This window comes from Aotus nancymaae, unplaced genomic scaffold (assembly GCF_030222135.1).
Source record: "Aotus nancymaae isolate 86718 unplaced genomic scaffold, 86718_ANA_hifiasm-v0.15.2.pri h1tg000004l, whole genome shotgun sequence".
NCBI lineage: Eukaryota > Metazoa > Chordata > Mammalia > Primates > Aotidae > Aotus > Aotus nancymaae.
The window spans coordinates 49931652-49947942 of record NW_026988415.1 but is presented as its reverse complement, the minus strand read 5'-3'; the positions used below and the strand labels follow the sequence as shown (position 1 = coordinate 49947942).

The following is a 16291-nucleotide window of genomic DNA, read 5'->3' as shown; positions in this document are numbered from 1 at the left end:
TTTTGATGTGCTGTTGCAATCGGCTTGCCAGTATTTTATTGAAGATTTTTGCATCTATGTTCATCGTGGATATTGGCCCGTAGCTTTCTTTTCTTGTTGAGTCTCTGCCGGGTTTTGGTATCAGGATGATGTTGGTCTCATAAAATGATTTGGGAAGGATTCCCTCTTTTTGGATTATTTGGAATAGTTTCAGAAGGAATGGTACCAGTTCCGCTTTGTATGTCTGGTAGAATTCGGCTGTGAACCCATCTGGACCTGGGCTTTTTTTGGATGGTAGGCTCTTAATTGCTGACTCAACTTCAGACCTTGTTATTGGTCTATTCAGGGTTTCGACTTCTTCCTGGTTTAGGCTTGGGAGGAGGCAAGTGTCCAGGAATTTATCCATTTCTTCCAGGTTTCCTAGTTTATGTGTATAGAGTTGTTTGTAATAATCTCTGATGGTGGTTTGAATTTCTGTGGAATCTGTGGTGATACCCCCTTTAACCATTTTTATTGCATCTATTTGGTTATTCTCTCCTTTCTTTTTTATTAATCTGGCTAGTGGTCTGTCTATTTGTTGATCTGTTCAAAAAACCAGCTTCTGGATTTATTGATTATTTTGAAGGGTTTTTTGTGTCTCTATCTCCTTCAGTTCTGCTCTGATCTTAGTTATTTGTTGTCTTCTGCTAGGTTTTGAGTTTTTTTTTTATCTTGCTCCTCTAGCTTTTTCAATTTTGACGATAGGTGTCAATTTTAGATCTCTCCTTTCTTCTCATGTGGGCACTTATTGCTATATATTTTCCTCTAGAGACTGCTTTAAATGTGTCCCAGAGATTCTGGTATGTTGTGTCTTCGTTCTCATTGGTTTCGAAGAACATCTTTATTTCTGCCTTCATTTCATTGTTTAGCCAGTCAACATTGAAGAGCCAATTGTTCAGTTTCTATGTAGCTGTGCAGTTCTGAGTTGGTTTCTGAATTCTGAGTTCTAACTTGATTGCACTGTGGTCTGAGAGACTGTGTGTTATGATTTCTGTTATTTTGCATTTGCTGAGGAGTGATTTACTTCCAATTATGTGGTCAATTTTAGAGTAGGTGTGATGTGGTGCTGAGAAGAATGTATATTCTGTGGATTTGGGGTGGAGAGTTCTGTAAATGTCTATTAGGTTTGCTTGGTCCAGGTCTGAGTTCAAGTCCTGGATATCCTTGTAAATTTTCTGTCTGATTGATCTGTCTAATATTGACAATGGGGTGTTAAAGTCTCCCACTATTTTTGTGTGGGAGTCTAAGTCTCTTTGTAAGTCATTACGAGCTTGCCTTATGTATCTGGGTGCTCCTGTATTAGGTGCATATATATTTAGGATCGTTAGCTCTTCTTGTTGCATTGATCCTTTTACCATTATGTAATGTCCTTCTTTGCCTCTTTTGATCTTTGTTGCTTTAAAGTCTATTTTGTCAGAGATGAGAATTGCAACTCCTGCTTTTTTTTGCTCTCCATTTGCTTGGTAAATCTTCCTCCATCCCTTTATTTTGAGCCTTTGTGTATCCTTGCATGTGAGATGTGTTTCCTGGATACAGCACACCGATGGGTTTTGGCTTTTTATCCAATTTGCCAGTCTGTGTCTTTTGATTGGGGCATTTAGTCCATTTACATTTAGGGTTAATATTGTTATGTGTGAATTCGATACTGCCATTTTGATGCTAGCCGGCTGTTTTACCCGTTAGTTGCTGCAGATTGGGTCTCTGAGTGGATGTCCAGTTTTTGATGATGAAGTTATTTCTGTTTCTTAGTTTTCCTTCTAACAGTCTGGCCCCTTTGCTGTAGGATTGCTGAGGTCCACTCCAGGCCCTGCTTGCCTGGGGATCACCTGCAGCAGCTGCAGAACAGTAAGGGTTGCTACCAGTTTCTTCTTCTGCTATCTTTGTCCCAGAAGGATACCCACCAGATGTCAGTCTGATCTCTCCTTTATGAAGTGATTCTTTGGATATAAAGGGTCAGGGAGCTGCTTGAGGAGACAGTCTGTCCTTTATAGGAGCTCGAGTGCTGAGCTGTGAGCTCTGTTGATCATTCAGAGCTGCTGGGCAGGTACGTTTAAGCCTGCTGCAGTAGAACTCATAGACCCCCTTTTTTTTCCCAGGTGTTCTGTCCCTGGGAGTTAGGGCTTTATTTAATGTGTTTCCGTTGTGCTGCTCCCTTTTCTTCAGGGCTGCCCTGCCCAGCAAGGAGGCAGCTTAGTCACTGTCTGCCGGCAGAGGCTTTGCTGAGCTGCTATGGTCTCCGCCTAGCTGCCATGTGAACTTCCCTGCAGTCCTGTTTATATGGGTGCAGTTAGAACTGCCTCGGCAATGGTGGCCCACCTCTGTAATGGGGGACTCTCTCTGTAATTGTGGGTTGCCTCAGCAACGGCGGGTTGCCTTGGCAATGATAGGCTGCCTCAGCAATGGCGGACTACCTCCGTAGTGGTGGAGTGACTCGATAATGGCGGACGCCCCTTTGCCATAGAGCTGAACTGTCCCGGGTTCAGCTGTGCTTGCTGTGAAGCTCTAAACCCAGAGCATTTCCAATTACTGTTTTTTTGTGTGTGTGTGTGATGGTGGGACCAGCCGAGCCTGATCTCCTGGCTCCCTGCCTCAGAACCTTTTTTGTTTTTTAGTTGAATGGTTGACTCTCTCCCAGATGTTCCAGTCGTCTGTTGAACAGGCGCCGGGATCTGTGTGATTTCCTGTGCGGTGACCCACTGCACTGACTGAAACAGTGACGCTGATATTTGTGGTGCTTTTTTGCCCAGGAATCTCCTGGCCTGGCTGCCTGTTTCAGTCCCTTTTTTTAATCAGCTGAATGGGCGACTGTGCCTTCCTGGAGCTCCTCTCGCCAGCTCAAACGGCACCCAGACCAGAGTATTTTGTACGAAGAACCGCCGCACCGGCCAAAATAGCCGCACCGGCCAAAACAGCCGCGCCGGCGACCCGTGGGGCTCTTCCTCCTGGGAATCTCCTGGTCTGTGGGCAATAAAAATCCATCTGGAAATGTGGCGTCCACTCACCCTCTGCGCTTTCACTGGGAGCTGCAATCCTGAGCTGTTCCCAATCAGCCATCTTGGATCTTCCTTTTTTTGGCTTTTTATGGAGGATGTGAGTACCACGTGCCTCCAGTCAGCCATCTTGAAGCCTCTTCTCCATTTTTCTTAAAATCCTTTGTATTATTGAGCCTTTTTATCTTACTTGTTTTTCTTAATGAATAACTTTGTTTTTAGTTTTACACTTCCAAATAGTATTAAATAAGTGACGATATTTAGTATTGACATACCTTAATTGTTTTTTGATAAGATGTTTGAAATTACTTTCTTCTGAATGTTGTTTGGCTTTATTATTATCAAATAATATGTTTCTTTTAAAAGGTTATTATGTAGATTGACACAGTCCTCATTGAGTGGGAACTAATATTTTAATGAAAATCCATATTTATCCAGACAACCATTTGGGGAAATATCTCATCCAAGAGCATATTTACAGTGTCAGACAGCATATAGGTAATAAGTTGGTTTAACAAGAATGATTAAATCATTTTTCAATCTTATGCATATATTTATGATTAGCTCATAAGAGTAAACTTGTATTAAATGGTTTTAGAATGTAGTTTTTCTTTTAAAAGAATTAGGTTCAATTCATCAAAATACTGGATTACAAAGCTGTTGCTTAGTTGTCTGCCTGTGTTAATGTAATGATATGCTTCCTAGTTTAACAGTATAGTGTACAGTGTAATGGTAGTTACACATAACAAAGCTTCACAGCTTATTGGAAGATGAAGTTCTAATCTTGGGTAGTAGTTAAGACCACAGTCCTCTGGAGCACACATCTAGATTTAAATCCCAGCTCTTCCATTTACTAATTTGGGTAGCCACTTAAACTTTCTTGGGCTCTGTTTCCTCATTTTTTAAAGTGGAGATAATAACAGGTCAAAAAATTATTATGAGGATTAAATTAGTTAATATATGCAAATCACTTAAAACAGTACCTGACACAAAGTAGGAGATGTGTGTCAGCTATCCTTATGCTACCTTAAACCTAGTGAGTGAAAAAGGAGAATTCAGTTTTCTCTATTTCCCTGTTTTAAAAAACGCAGGAACAAGATGATTTTATGTGAGTTGGAGTTAGGATTTCCTGAATTATTTTTAAGCCTCCTAAGTAGAATAATATTTAAGATGCAATTTGCTATGAGGCCTATTGCTATTGTGTACTATTTCTTCACACAATTCTGAGTTTCCCAATGAATATTTACTTTATAAGTATTATTTAGGTACATCCTGAAATTGACTTCGAGGATAGAGAAATAAAGGAACTGTTGTTCGACCTTGCTGAAAGTTAGTTTCTTGAAAATTTAAATATGAAGTTATAATTTAGAATCTTTTCTTTGTTATTTTTGTTTCAGGTTGAGCCCACAGAATTATCTGAGAACTGTTTCTGGTTAAAAGTTAAAGAAGACAAGTTTGAGAATCCAGATCTCTTTGCAAAATTGGCACTGAATTTTGCTACTCAGATAAAAGGTACATTTTTTAAAATAAAACATAAGTTTCTGATTCAGGTATAATTTAATTCAGTGCTTTGCTAAAAATTTCTAGTAATGTGTATATGTATACTTTTCCCACACTGGACAGGGTGAAACATCAATAGGCAGACATTTAACCATATTTTACCATAACTAAAGAAGGAAATTTATTTTACCTTTGAATTTTATTACACATAAATGTTATTATTCTTCTGAGAATACAGGGTTTATTATTGTTAAATATGTGTGTTGCACTGCTCCATTATAAAATTGTCATTTTTACTGAGAAGTAGGAGAGAGAAATCTGTTAATTCATCACGTAAGAGTAAATAATGTAAGAGAACACTGAAGTCTCAGAATTTTTCATGAAATTGAAATAAGATTGGTCCAATAGTCTTAATAGTCTTTCCTGTCATGCTTGTATTATCAATTTGGATTCTTGGGAAATGCTATAGTTTTTGCTTTAATTAGATATTTTGGATTAATATCAAAATCTAGTACCTTATAAGTATTATTTACTGATTTGATAATAGAGTGCTTTGTTTGTTATTAGATCATTTATTCACTTGTGAATTTCACACATGATTTTGATACTATACAGGTAGCTTCTCAATCTCATAATCATTATGGTTCATTAATTTTGGTATTTTTTTAACATGATTATTTCACTAATCATTGCAGATGTGACAGTTCAGTTAAGGATAGTATTTTTTGTCTGAATGAGTCCTTGCAATTGAAAAATGGAAATAATCCATACTCTCATGCCCTTGCACCTTTACCATTCATTTGTGTGATGTGTCACATCATGCCTTAGAATATGAGAATTTAAATTTTTGAGAATAGAGGTATGAAAATTTTTTTTTTAGATTATGTACGCTGGAGGTTTTCGTGCTGTATTTGTTGTTCTTTGTAAATTGAAGTTCATATACACATACAAATCTGGGGTGACTAGACTATTCTGAAGAATTTTGACAACTTAAAAAAGTTACTACTATTAGGCCTACCTTTTTTTTTTCCTCATTTGGTATCGCAGACCTCACATTTAATGAATTCTTCAATGACTCAAGTGATTACCATTTACTATAATCACTTTTTAAAGTTAAAAAATTGCTTGTAGCAAAGCGTTCATGCTTATAGCAAATTACTCATATAGTAAAATAAGGTAGTATAACAAATGTAAATTTCCCTTTAATCTCAGAAATACAGCATTTTGCCCAGATAAAATCATTACTTCTAATTTTTCACATTTTATCCTAGAAATAGTCTATGCCTCTCAACACATATGTGCATTTATCATTTTTTGTTTTTTATTTCTTGCTGTTTTCACCAGTTGTGCCTGAAGATTATTCTATAGGTGCTTGTGTTTATCTACTGTGTTCTTTTTACATACCGCATAGAATTTTGTGTATGAACCTATCTTAATTAATCCCATATTAATGACTATTTAGATTAGTTCTAGTCTTTTGCTAATTTAAGAAATGCTGTGGTAAACGTAACTCTGTATATGCTGTTTTTCACAAATGTTCAACTATCTGTAAGATAAATGCTACAAGTAAAATTCCTGGATAAAATGCTGTGTAAATTTAAAAATTTTAAAGATAGTATGAAAGTACGTTCTGAATGAGTGTGCATCAATTTATAGTGTCACAAAGAATATCTGTGAATATCTGTTTCCCAAAACCTTTGCCCATCTCAGAGGTAAAAATGTTAAATCAGTGTTGTTATAATTTTTACTTTTTGAATACGAAGTGAAATTGAGCACATTTTCTTATATTCACAGGCAATTTTATTTTACTTTCATTTTTAAAAATAATTTTAACTCATATTCAAGGGGTACATGTGCAGGTTTCTCACATGGGTATGTTGCATGATTCCAAGGTTTAGGATGCAAATGATCCCATCACCTAGGTAGTGATGAGCATTGTAACTGACCATTAGTTTTTTAATCCTTGCCCTCTTCCCTCCCTCTGCTCTCTATTAGGCCCTGGTGTCTCTTGTTCCCATCTTTGTGTCCAAGAATACCCAGTATTTAGCTCCCACTTATAAGTGAGAACATGCAATATTTGATTTTCTGTTCCTGCTTTAATCGCTTAAGATAATGGCCTCCAGCTGCATCCATGTTCCTGCAAAGGATATGATTTTTTAAATTGTGGCTGTATAGTATTCCGTGATATATATATACCATATTTTTCTTAATCCAATCCACTGTTGATGGGCACCTAGGTTGATTCCATGTCTTTGCTATTGTGAACAGTGCTGTGATGTACATAAAAGTACGTGTGTCTTTTGGGAGGAATGATTTATTTTCTTTTGGATTTAAACCTAGTAATGTGATTGCTGAGTAGAAAGATAGTTTGTATTAAGTTATTTGAGAACTCTCCGAACTGCTTTCTACCGTAGCTGAACTAATTTCCATTCTTACCAATAGTGTATAAGCGTTCTGTTTTCTCCACAGCCTTGCCAGCATCTGCTTGGGGTTTTTGGCTTTTGTTTTTGTTTTGACTTTTTAGCAATAGCCATTCTGATTGGTGTGATACGGTATCTTATTGTAGTTTTGATTTTCATTTCCCTGATAATTAGTGTTATAAGCATTTTTTCATATGTTTGTCAGCCGCTTGTATGTCTGTTTGTCTTTTTTTTTTTTTTTTTTTTTTTGAGATAAAGTTTCACTCTTGTTGCCCAGGCTGGAGAGCAGTGGCATGATCTCAGCTCACTGCAACCTCCACCTCCCAGGTTCAAGTGATTCTCCTGCCTCAGCTTCCTGAGTAGCTGAGATTACCGGCACCCACCACCATACCCAGCTAATTTTTGTATTTTTAGTAGAGATAGGGTTTCATGTTGGCCAGGCTGGTCTCAAACTCCCGACCTCAGGTGATCTGCCTGCCTCAGCTTCCCAAAGTGCTAGGATTACAGGCGTGAGCCACCATGCCCAGCCCATATGTTATCTTTTGAGAAGTATCGGTTCATGTCCTTTGCCCACTTTTTGATGGGATTATTTGTTTTTTAGTTGTTGATTTCCTTAAGTTCCTTACAGGTTCTGGGTATTAGACCTTTGTCAGATGCATAGTTTGTGAATATTTTCCTCCATTGTGCAGCTTGTCTGTTTATCCTGTTGATAGTTTCTTTTGCTGTGCAGAAGCTCCTTGGTTTAATTAAGTCTCACTTATCAATTTTTGTTGCAGTTGTTTTTGAGAACTTAGTCATAAGTTATTTCCCAAGGCAGATGTCCAGAATGGTGTTTCCTAGGTTTTCTTATAGGATTTGTATAGTTTGAGGTCTTTAATTTAATTCTTTAATCCATCTTGAATTACTTTTTGTGTATGGTGAAAGACAGGGTTCCAGTTTTATTCTTCTGCATATGGCTATACAGCCATCACAGCATTTTTGTTTGACTTTGTCAAAATTCAGATAGATGTAGGTGTGCAGCTTTATTTCTTGGTTCTCTTAGTCTGTTCCATTGGTCTGTGTTTCTGTTTTTGTACCAGTACCATGCTGTTTTGGTTACTGTAGCCTTGTAATATAGTTTGTGGTCAGGTAATATGATGCTTCTGGCTCTGTTCCTTTTGCTTAGGATTGCTTTGGCTCTTTGGGCTCTTTTCTGATTCCATGTGAATTTTGGAATAGTTTTTTCTAAGTCTGTGAAAAATGACATCGGTAGTAGTTTGGTAGGAATAGTGTTGAGTCTGTAAATTGCTTCGGGCAGTATGGCCATTTTAATGATATTGACTCTTCCCATTTATGAGCATGAAATGTTCTTCCATTTGTGTCATTATTTCTTTTATTAGTGTTTTGTGGCTCTCCTCGTAGATATCTTTCACCTTCTTGGTTAGATGTATACCTAGGTATTTCATTTTTTTGTGCCTATTGTAAATGATATTGCATTCTTGTTTTGGCTCTCAGTTTGAGAGCTGTTAGTATATAGAAATGATACTAGGTTTTGTACATCAAGTTTGTATTTTGAAACTTTACTGTAATTGTTGATCTGTTCCAGGAAGCTTTTGGTAGAGTCTTTAGTGTTTTCTAGGTATAGGATTATATCGTCTGTGAGGAGAGATAAGTTTGACATCTTTTCCTATTCAGTTATCTTTTATTCCTTTCTCTTGCCTAATTTCTCTTCCAAGAAGTTCCAATATTGTGTTTAATAGATACAGGAGTGGGCATCCTTGTCTTATTCCAGTTCTCAAGGGGAGTGCTTCCAGCTTTTTTTAATTCAGTGTGATGTTGGCTGAGTGTTTGTCATAGATAGCTCTTATTAGTTTGAAGTATGCCTATTTTTTGTGGACTTTTATCATAAAGGGATGCTGGATCTTGTTGATGGTTTTTCCATGTCTATTGAGATGATCATATGTTTTTTTTTTTAATTCTGTTTTTGTGATGAATCACACTTACTGATTTGTATATGTTGACAAACATTGCATCCCAGAAATAAAGCCTACTTGATCTTGGCAAATTAAGTTTCTGATGTTGTGTTTGATTTGGTTTGCTTTGGTTTGCTAGTATTTTGTTGAGAATTTTTGTGTCTATGTTCATTAGGGATAGTGGCCTGTAGATTTCATGTTTTGTTGTATCTTTCCCAGGTTTTGGTATGAGGGTGATTCTGGCTTCATAGAAAGAGTTGTGAGGAGTCTCTCCTCCTCAGTGCTTTGAAGCAGTTCCAGTAGAATTGGTACCAGCTCTTCTTTTTATATCTGGTAGACTTCAGCTGTGAATCTGTCTGTTCTGGGGCTTTTTTTGGTCATTACATTTTTTTGTTACTGATTTAGTTCTGGAACTCAATATTGGTCTGTTTTTTCCTGATTCAATCTTGGGGGGTTATGTGTTTCCAGGAATTTATCTATCTCCTCTAGATTTTGTAGTTGGTTTGCACAGAAGTATACATAACAGTTTCTGAGGATCTTTTGTTTTTCTTTGGGATCATTTGTAATGTCACCTTTGTTGTTTTTGATTGTATTACTTTGGATGGTCTCTTTATTCTTTGTTAATCTAGGTAGTGGTCCATTTATCTTGTTTATACATTCTAAGAATCAACTTTTGGTTTAGTTAATCCTTTGTATGGATTTTTTGGTATCAATGTCATTCAGTTCTTCCCTGATTTTATTCATTTCCTATGCTAGCTTTTGCATTGATTTGCTCTTGTTTTTCTGGTTTCTCTAGGTGTGAAGCTAGATCTTTAATTTGAGATCTTTATAACCTTTTCAGGTAGGCCTTTAGTGCTATGAACTTTCCTTTTAATACTGCTTTTGCTGCATCCCCAAGATTTTGGTATGTTGTGTCTCTCTTCATTTATTCCAAAAAATGTTTGATTTCTGTACAGGCAAAACTATTCTTTTTCTGTAAACTTCCCCCTCCATTTCTTTGCATGTTTCCTATTGAGCATTTACTCTTTTGATTATTGACTTATTTGAATTGAGTGCTACAAGAATCATAGATTTTATAAAATTTTAGAATTAGTCTGAATCTTGGAAGTTATTAAGCACAGACTCTATTTTCCCAGTGAAGAAACTCAAGTAAGAGACAGTGAGGTAAGTGTAAAATCTATTATGAAGTTCTTAAAGATACTGTGGTATAGTAGGAAAAGCCAAAGGAAATAAATTCGCACATACTTGCATTCCAGCTGTGACTGTAACCTTGGAGACTGAATTTTCTCATGCGTAAAATGAATAGACTAATGTTTACCTAGTAGTATTGTGAGAATTAAACAAGGTTATATATTTAAAGCACCCAGCACATTGTTTGGTATCCCTTTCATTTAACCTGATGCTGTTTGTGTGAGTGTATATGTGTGTGTGTGTGTGTGTGTCTTAGTTATTGATGCTTCAGTACAACTGTTAATTCAGCAGAATTTACTGCTATTCTTTTCAGCACTTGGTAGAGCTAATCAGTCAGAATTGAAGCAATTCTTACTGCAGCTGCCAAAACCTAATCAAACCAAATCAAAACTAAACAAAATTCATATAAAACCTCTTATGTATGTATTGCTGAGAATGCTTTATTTTCATTCCTCTTAATTTTGATTCTTTGAATTTTCTATTCCATACTACTATGACTTACCTAATTTTGGATATTTAGGTAGAAATCTGGAAAGGATCACCTTTCAGTACCATTACTTTTACTAAAATTTACTTCTGAAAGGACATATATGGGATCAATTATGCATCATAGCCTATTTCAGACATGCACACCATAGCTAAAACAAATTTTAATGACCCTAAACTGCCATTCTTTTGTAACATGCAGTAATTGTTGATTGATGTTACTATAATAGCTGAAGTTCCTTGTCATTTGCAGTGCCTTGATTCATATGTGGTCAATTGGTGGCAGGTTTAGTAGGAAATCAGCAGAAGGGTCTGGTTCCATCAAACTTAAAACTTCACCGCTCTGGTTTTCTTATCTCTAGGGCAACTTTCCCCCGCCATTTTGCTGTTCATTGCAGCTTACTCAGCTGTATTCCGGAAGGAACGTCATTCCTGTTTTTGCTAATACCTATTTCTAAACCTCTTAGATCAGTGTTCCAAAACCTCTATTTTTCACTACTGCAAGAGCATAGAAGAGCTCATGTCTCTGTCCTTGCTAAGTGTCCTGTAAAGCACTACAATTGTATTTTTCAGGAAGTTGTTTAAGAGCTAAATTGGAGCTTTAAAATACACTAATTCTGATATCTATAATATTTAAATGTTTAAGTTTTAATACGTGAAAGTAGCATAAAATTATACTTCCTAAATTACTCTTAGAGTTTAAGAGGAAATTATTTTTCACGTGTTATTTAAACAGATTATTTCTGTTTTAGGAAAGAATGGATCTCTCAATTCATTTAGCTTAAGTTTGTAGAGAACCTATTATGTGCAAGGTTCTATACTAAATGGAAGAGAAAGAAATGAGTAAGGTCTTGTCAAGGCACCAGGGAACTTACAGTCTACTGAGAGAGGTAGGAGAATGCTCAGTATATTTAGTCAAGTTGTAGTAAATGTTAGAATAGATATATTTTTTAAAGCCATTGGGGTACAAAAAAAATAATTTTGAGTAGGGTCAGTGGATATCCTAGAGGTAGTATAATTAGAGCTGGGACTTAAAATTTTAATAGAATTTCTATTGGGAAGGAAGGAAGGAAAAATGGCATTTTAGCTAGAGAATACCATTAGTAAAATGTTAAAAGAAAAACTTTAATCAAATTTAATAGAGTTCATGTGAGGAAAGAATCATTCATGAATTGGGCAGCACTCAGATCCAGCAGAGTTTCACTGTGAGCCTCAAGCTTTTATAGCATGAACATGGGAACAAAGTAGAAACATCATTTAATCATTTAATTGGCTAAGGATAGTCATTTATCTCATCTGGGCATGGTGCAATGAGGCATTTGCCTTGTTTTGGCATAGGCTCATCAGTTGGCTGCCTACAATTAGTTGAAGTTTGGCTGTTTGCTGTTGCCTGAAGCTCAACTATTTAAAATATACAGTTTGCCTTTCATCTTTGTGTAGGCCTCTGCATCCATGGATTCAACCAACCATAGATAGAAAATATTTGGAAAAAATTAAAAATATAAATACACTGGGTGTGGTGACTCATGCGTATAATCTCAGGACTTTGGGAGGCCGAGGTGAGAGGATCACTTGGACCCAGAAGTTTGAAACCAGCTTCTGCAAAAAGTAAAAAAAAAAATTAACTGGGTGTGGTGACATGCACCTGCAGTCCCAGTTGCTTGGGAGGCTGAGGCGAGAGGGTCACTTGAACCTGGAAGATTGAGGCTGCAATGAGCCATGATCGGTGCTGATGTACTCCAGCCAGGACGACAGAGGGAGACCCTGTCTCAAAAGGAAGAAATGTAAAAAATACAGTATAATAACTATTTACATAGTATTTACATTAATGGCAGAAACTGCAATTACTTTGCACCAACCTAATATTTAGGTATTATAACTAATCTAGAGATGATTTAAAGTATATGTGAGGATATGCATAGCTTCTATATGAATACTATGCCATTTATATCAGGCATTTGAATATTTGCATATTTTGGTATCCGCAAGGGCTCCTGGAACCAGTCCTCAGTTGATACTAAGGGAGGACTGTATTCCTTCTTTAGGTTTCCATTTGTTAAATTGGAACTTAAAGTTTGGAGACAGTTTTGGGCCAGTGATCTATGGTTCATTTAATTTATCAATAAGGAGGGGTGAAATGCATATTGCATTGAAAGCACAATGCAGTCAGCCTTGGGTCAGGACTCTGGAATGAAGAGTCTTTGCGGCGAAGGTCGTAAGGAAACTTCACGCTGAAGAATTTGGGTTTTATTCTTTAAGCATTAGTGGTTTAGTAATTTGGTGATTAGCCCTTGAATAGGCTTTTTGTGAACAGATGGGTGATGGGAATTTATAGATAGGTTATAATCACTGATTGTGAATAAATATCAGTAGGCAAGATATGATATCCTGACTAGTATGAATTCTTAATCTACATCTCTAAGGTCCATTTTAGTTCCCAAATCTTGTACCTTCATGCTTATGACATTTGCATTCTCCTCATAAGTCATAATGTTATATTATAAATTATATTTCAAAATACTCTCTGAATTAATGAAATATATATGTAGGAAACAGCTGGAGAATACTCTGTTAGTAGTTTTGAATATGTATCATATATGTAAGTGTTGGAATTTGTATATATGTTCTAGTTTTTGTATTATTTGATTTGATGATATTTGGGAGCATATAATCATCAGGGCTAGAATGGTAGTGTCATTCTCCTTAAAATACCTATAGTAATTATAGACAATAATGATATTATATAAGATTTAAAGTAATGGTGGTTGATATTAACTAAATTTGAAATAATAATAAAATATGTAGCTTATAACTGATAATTCTAATTAGAATTTCTAGGGTTCTCTAGAGGCTTCAGGAAGACCAAAGATAGTGTGGGTAGAAGTTGTAAGCAATTTCTTTGATTTTAATGTTGCTTGGAGGAGATATAAGAAATAAACATAAGAGCTTAATAAAATTTAGCTTCTTTAATAATATATTTCTATAGTGCAATTTAGCTTTAATAATAACAGGAAATCGAGGTGTTATAAATATTTGAAATGCATATAAATGTCATTTTGCAGTACTTGAAATATTGGACATAGCTTCAACCTTATGGTGTAACTGAGTTTGAAGATGTATGTATGTAAAAGCACTTTTTCTTTAGGATCATATTTTAAAGCGTGTTTCTTAGTCTTAGAATCAACTGGCTGCTTCTGAAGGTACCCACCCTTGCTTGATTGCTCAATACAGTCTTCTATATTTAGTGAACTAATGAAAAGACAAAAGAGTGGTAAAGTGTAATTCATCTTTGTCTTCATAATATAGAAATTATTTCAATTGACTTGAAATTAATGAGATGTCAGTCTCAGAGTGCACAGCCCTTATAAGAAGGTGCTAACGTGTCCAGAGAGTGTTGGTGTCCTAACAAATAATTTGTCATCTTAATGACACAACATGCATCCTTCTGGAGTATCAGCTTTAATATATATGGTAACAAACCAGGAAGGCTTAATTCTTTCAGGCAGCAAACCAAAAACTATACTTAACTGTCTTAGTGTGTTTGGGCTGCTATCACAAAATATCATAAATTGGTTAGCTTATAAACACAGAAATTTATTTCTCACGCTTCTGGAGACTAAGAATCCAAGATCAAGGTACTGGTATATTTGGTGTCTCGTGAGGGCCTACTTTCTGGATTATGGAGGATAGCTTTTTTCTGTAACTTCACATGATGGAAGTGGTGAGCTCTCTTTCTGGGGTCTTTGTTATAAGGGCACTAATAGAATCATGAAGGCTCTGCCCTCATGACATAATCACCTTTTGTATGCCCCACCTCCCAATACCATCACCTTATGGGTAGGTTGGGACATATGAATTTAAGGGGGACATAAACAGTCAGTCCATTGCAATACGTGTACATAATTCCTTCCCTTTCCCTTTCCCTTTCCCTTTCCCTTTCCTTTTTCCCTTTCCTTTTTCTTTTTTTCAGGGTCTCACTCTGTCACCCAGGCTGGAGTGCAGTGGCATGAATACAGCTCACTGCAGCCTCAACCTCCCAGGGTGAGATGATCCTCCCACCTCAGCCTCCCAGATAGCTGGGACTATAAGTATGCACCACCACACCTGGCTAATTTTTTGTAGAGATAGGGTTTCACCATGTTGCCCAGGCTGGTCTCAAAGCAATCTACCTGCTTCAGCCTCCCAAAGTGCTAGGATTACAGGTTTAAGCCACTGTGCCTGGCCCATAATTTTATCATTTAAATTATATCTAAAGTTTTTTGGATTTGAATATAAATAATTATTTTTGTATCTCACTTTGCCAAAGCTGTGTTTTTTTTTTCATTATGGACATTTTAAGTGTTTCAACTTATGATGACACACATTCATTTCCATTTGACATTTTCTAGCATTAATCACTTCCTTTATGTAAAAGAAGGCACAAGGGATGTTTGAGCCAGAGATACATGCCATTGTTTAATTATAAGTCACCAATTGTAGAGCGAAGTTGAAACAGAGTATCTTCTGCCTTCTAAGCAAATAGACTTCAAAATAACTCCATCTCTACATATTGACAATAGTGTGGTGATTGTACTACTTCTATTAATATACCGTCTAACAGTAACGATAGTAATAATAATAATAAAACAATAGCACATTTATTAAACATATCCCAAAAGCTATGATGATTATTTTAAATCCATATCATACCAACCTCACACCAACACTAGGTACTTGTATTGTTGTTTTATAGGTTAAGAAACTGAGACTATGAGAGATTAAGCAATATTTTGTTTACCTGTCCAGTAAGTGGCAAAATGGTGATTTGAGCCCAGGTTTCTTCTTAATCACATCTGTATGCTGTAACAATGACTTGTAATGGCTAGTGTGCCCTTAGTAATTTGTGAATTTTGTTGCACAGTTAACTGATCCCTTTTTCATATGGTTAGTCATACAGTTCCACATATATTGTATTATCTTGTGAAATATGTAATCCTATTATCCTGGCACTGAAGACATTTCTTTGGAGCTCAAGCCAAAGCCAGGAAGCTGTACACTATCCATGGAAAGGAATAAGGTTCTTTCTTAACTTAAAATTTTTTTTTAGGCATTTTCTATGTATAATCTGTCAGTGGTGAAACATTTCCGTGACTTGAAATGTGTATTTTCTAATAATGAGTGAAGGAATGTGGTCTTCATGTCATTAGGCATTTGGTAATGATATATTAATATACTTGAGATGCATAAAGTAATGAAATCAGTTTTTCACTTGGCCTCTTTTCAAGTTAGCTTCATAACATTATAGACACCTTGTGTTATTTTAATAAGGCACTTTTTAGCTATGAGTTAGTGTGACTGCCTTTCCCCATTTCAGTGATTTTTGCTGGTAAATATGTAGATTAAGCACAATAACAAGAGTTCTGTTAATAGCATTTCTAAATCATATAGCTTATCCATGTTTGGAATCATTGTTCTAAGTAAATTAGGGTTTTGTTGTTGTTGTTTTGTTTTCTTTTGTTTTGGGACAGTCTTGCTCTGTCACCCAGGATGGAGTGCAGTGACACAATTTCGGCTCACTGCAACCTCCACCTCCTGGGTTCAAGTGATTATTCTGCCTCAGCCTCCTTAGTAGCTGGGATTATGGGTGCGCACCACCATGTCTGGCTAATTTTTGTTTTTTTAGTAGAGACGGTGTTTTGCCATGTTGGCCAGGCTGTTCTCGAACTCCTGACCTCAGGTAATCCACCTACCTCAG

At 36.3% G+C, this 16291-nt stretch overlaps 1 protein-coding gene across 5 annotated transcripts in view; it reads left to right on the top strand.

Moving 5' to 3' along the window:
- Positions 1 to 16291, top strand: part of DIAPH2 (diaphanous related formin 2) — a 906017-nt gene that overhangs the window by 271205 nt on the left and 618521 nt on the right. For all 5 annotated transcript variants that reach the window (XM_064362655.1, XM_064362651.1, XM_064362641.1 and 2 more), the window contains one exon: positions 4406 to 4520. In XM_064362655.1, the coding sequence (XP_064218725.1) occupies positions 4406 to 4520 (115 nt within the window). The remainder of the gene's footprint in view (positions 1 to 4405; positions 4521 to 16291) is intronic.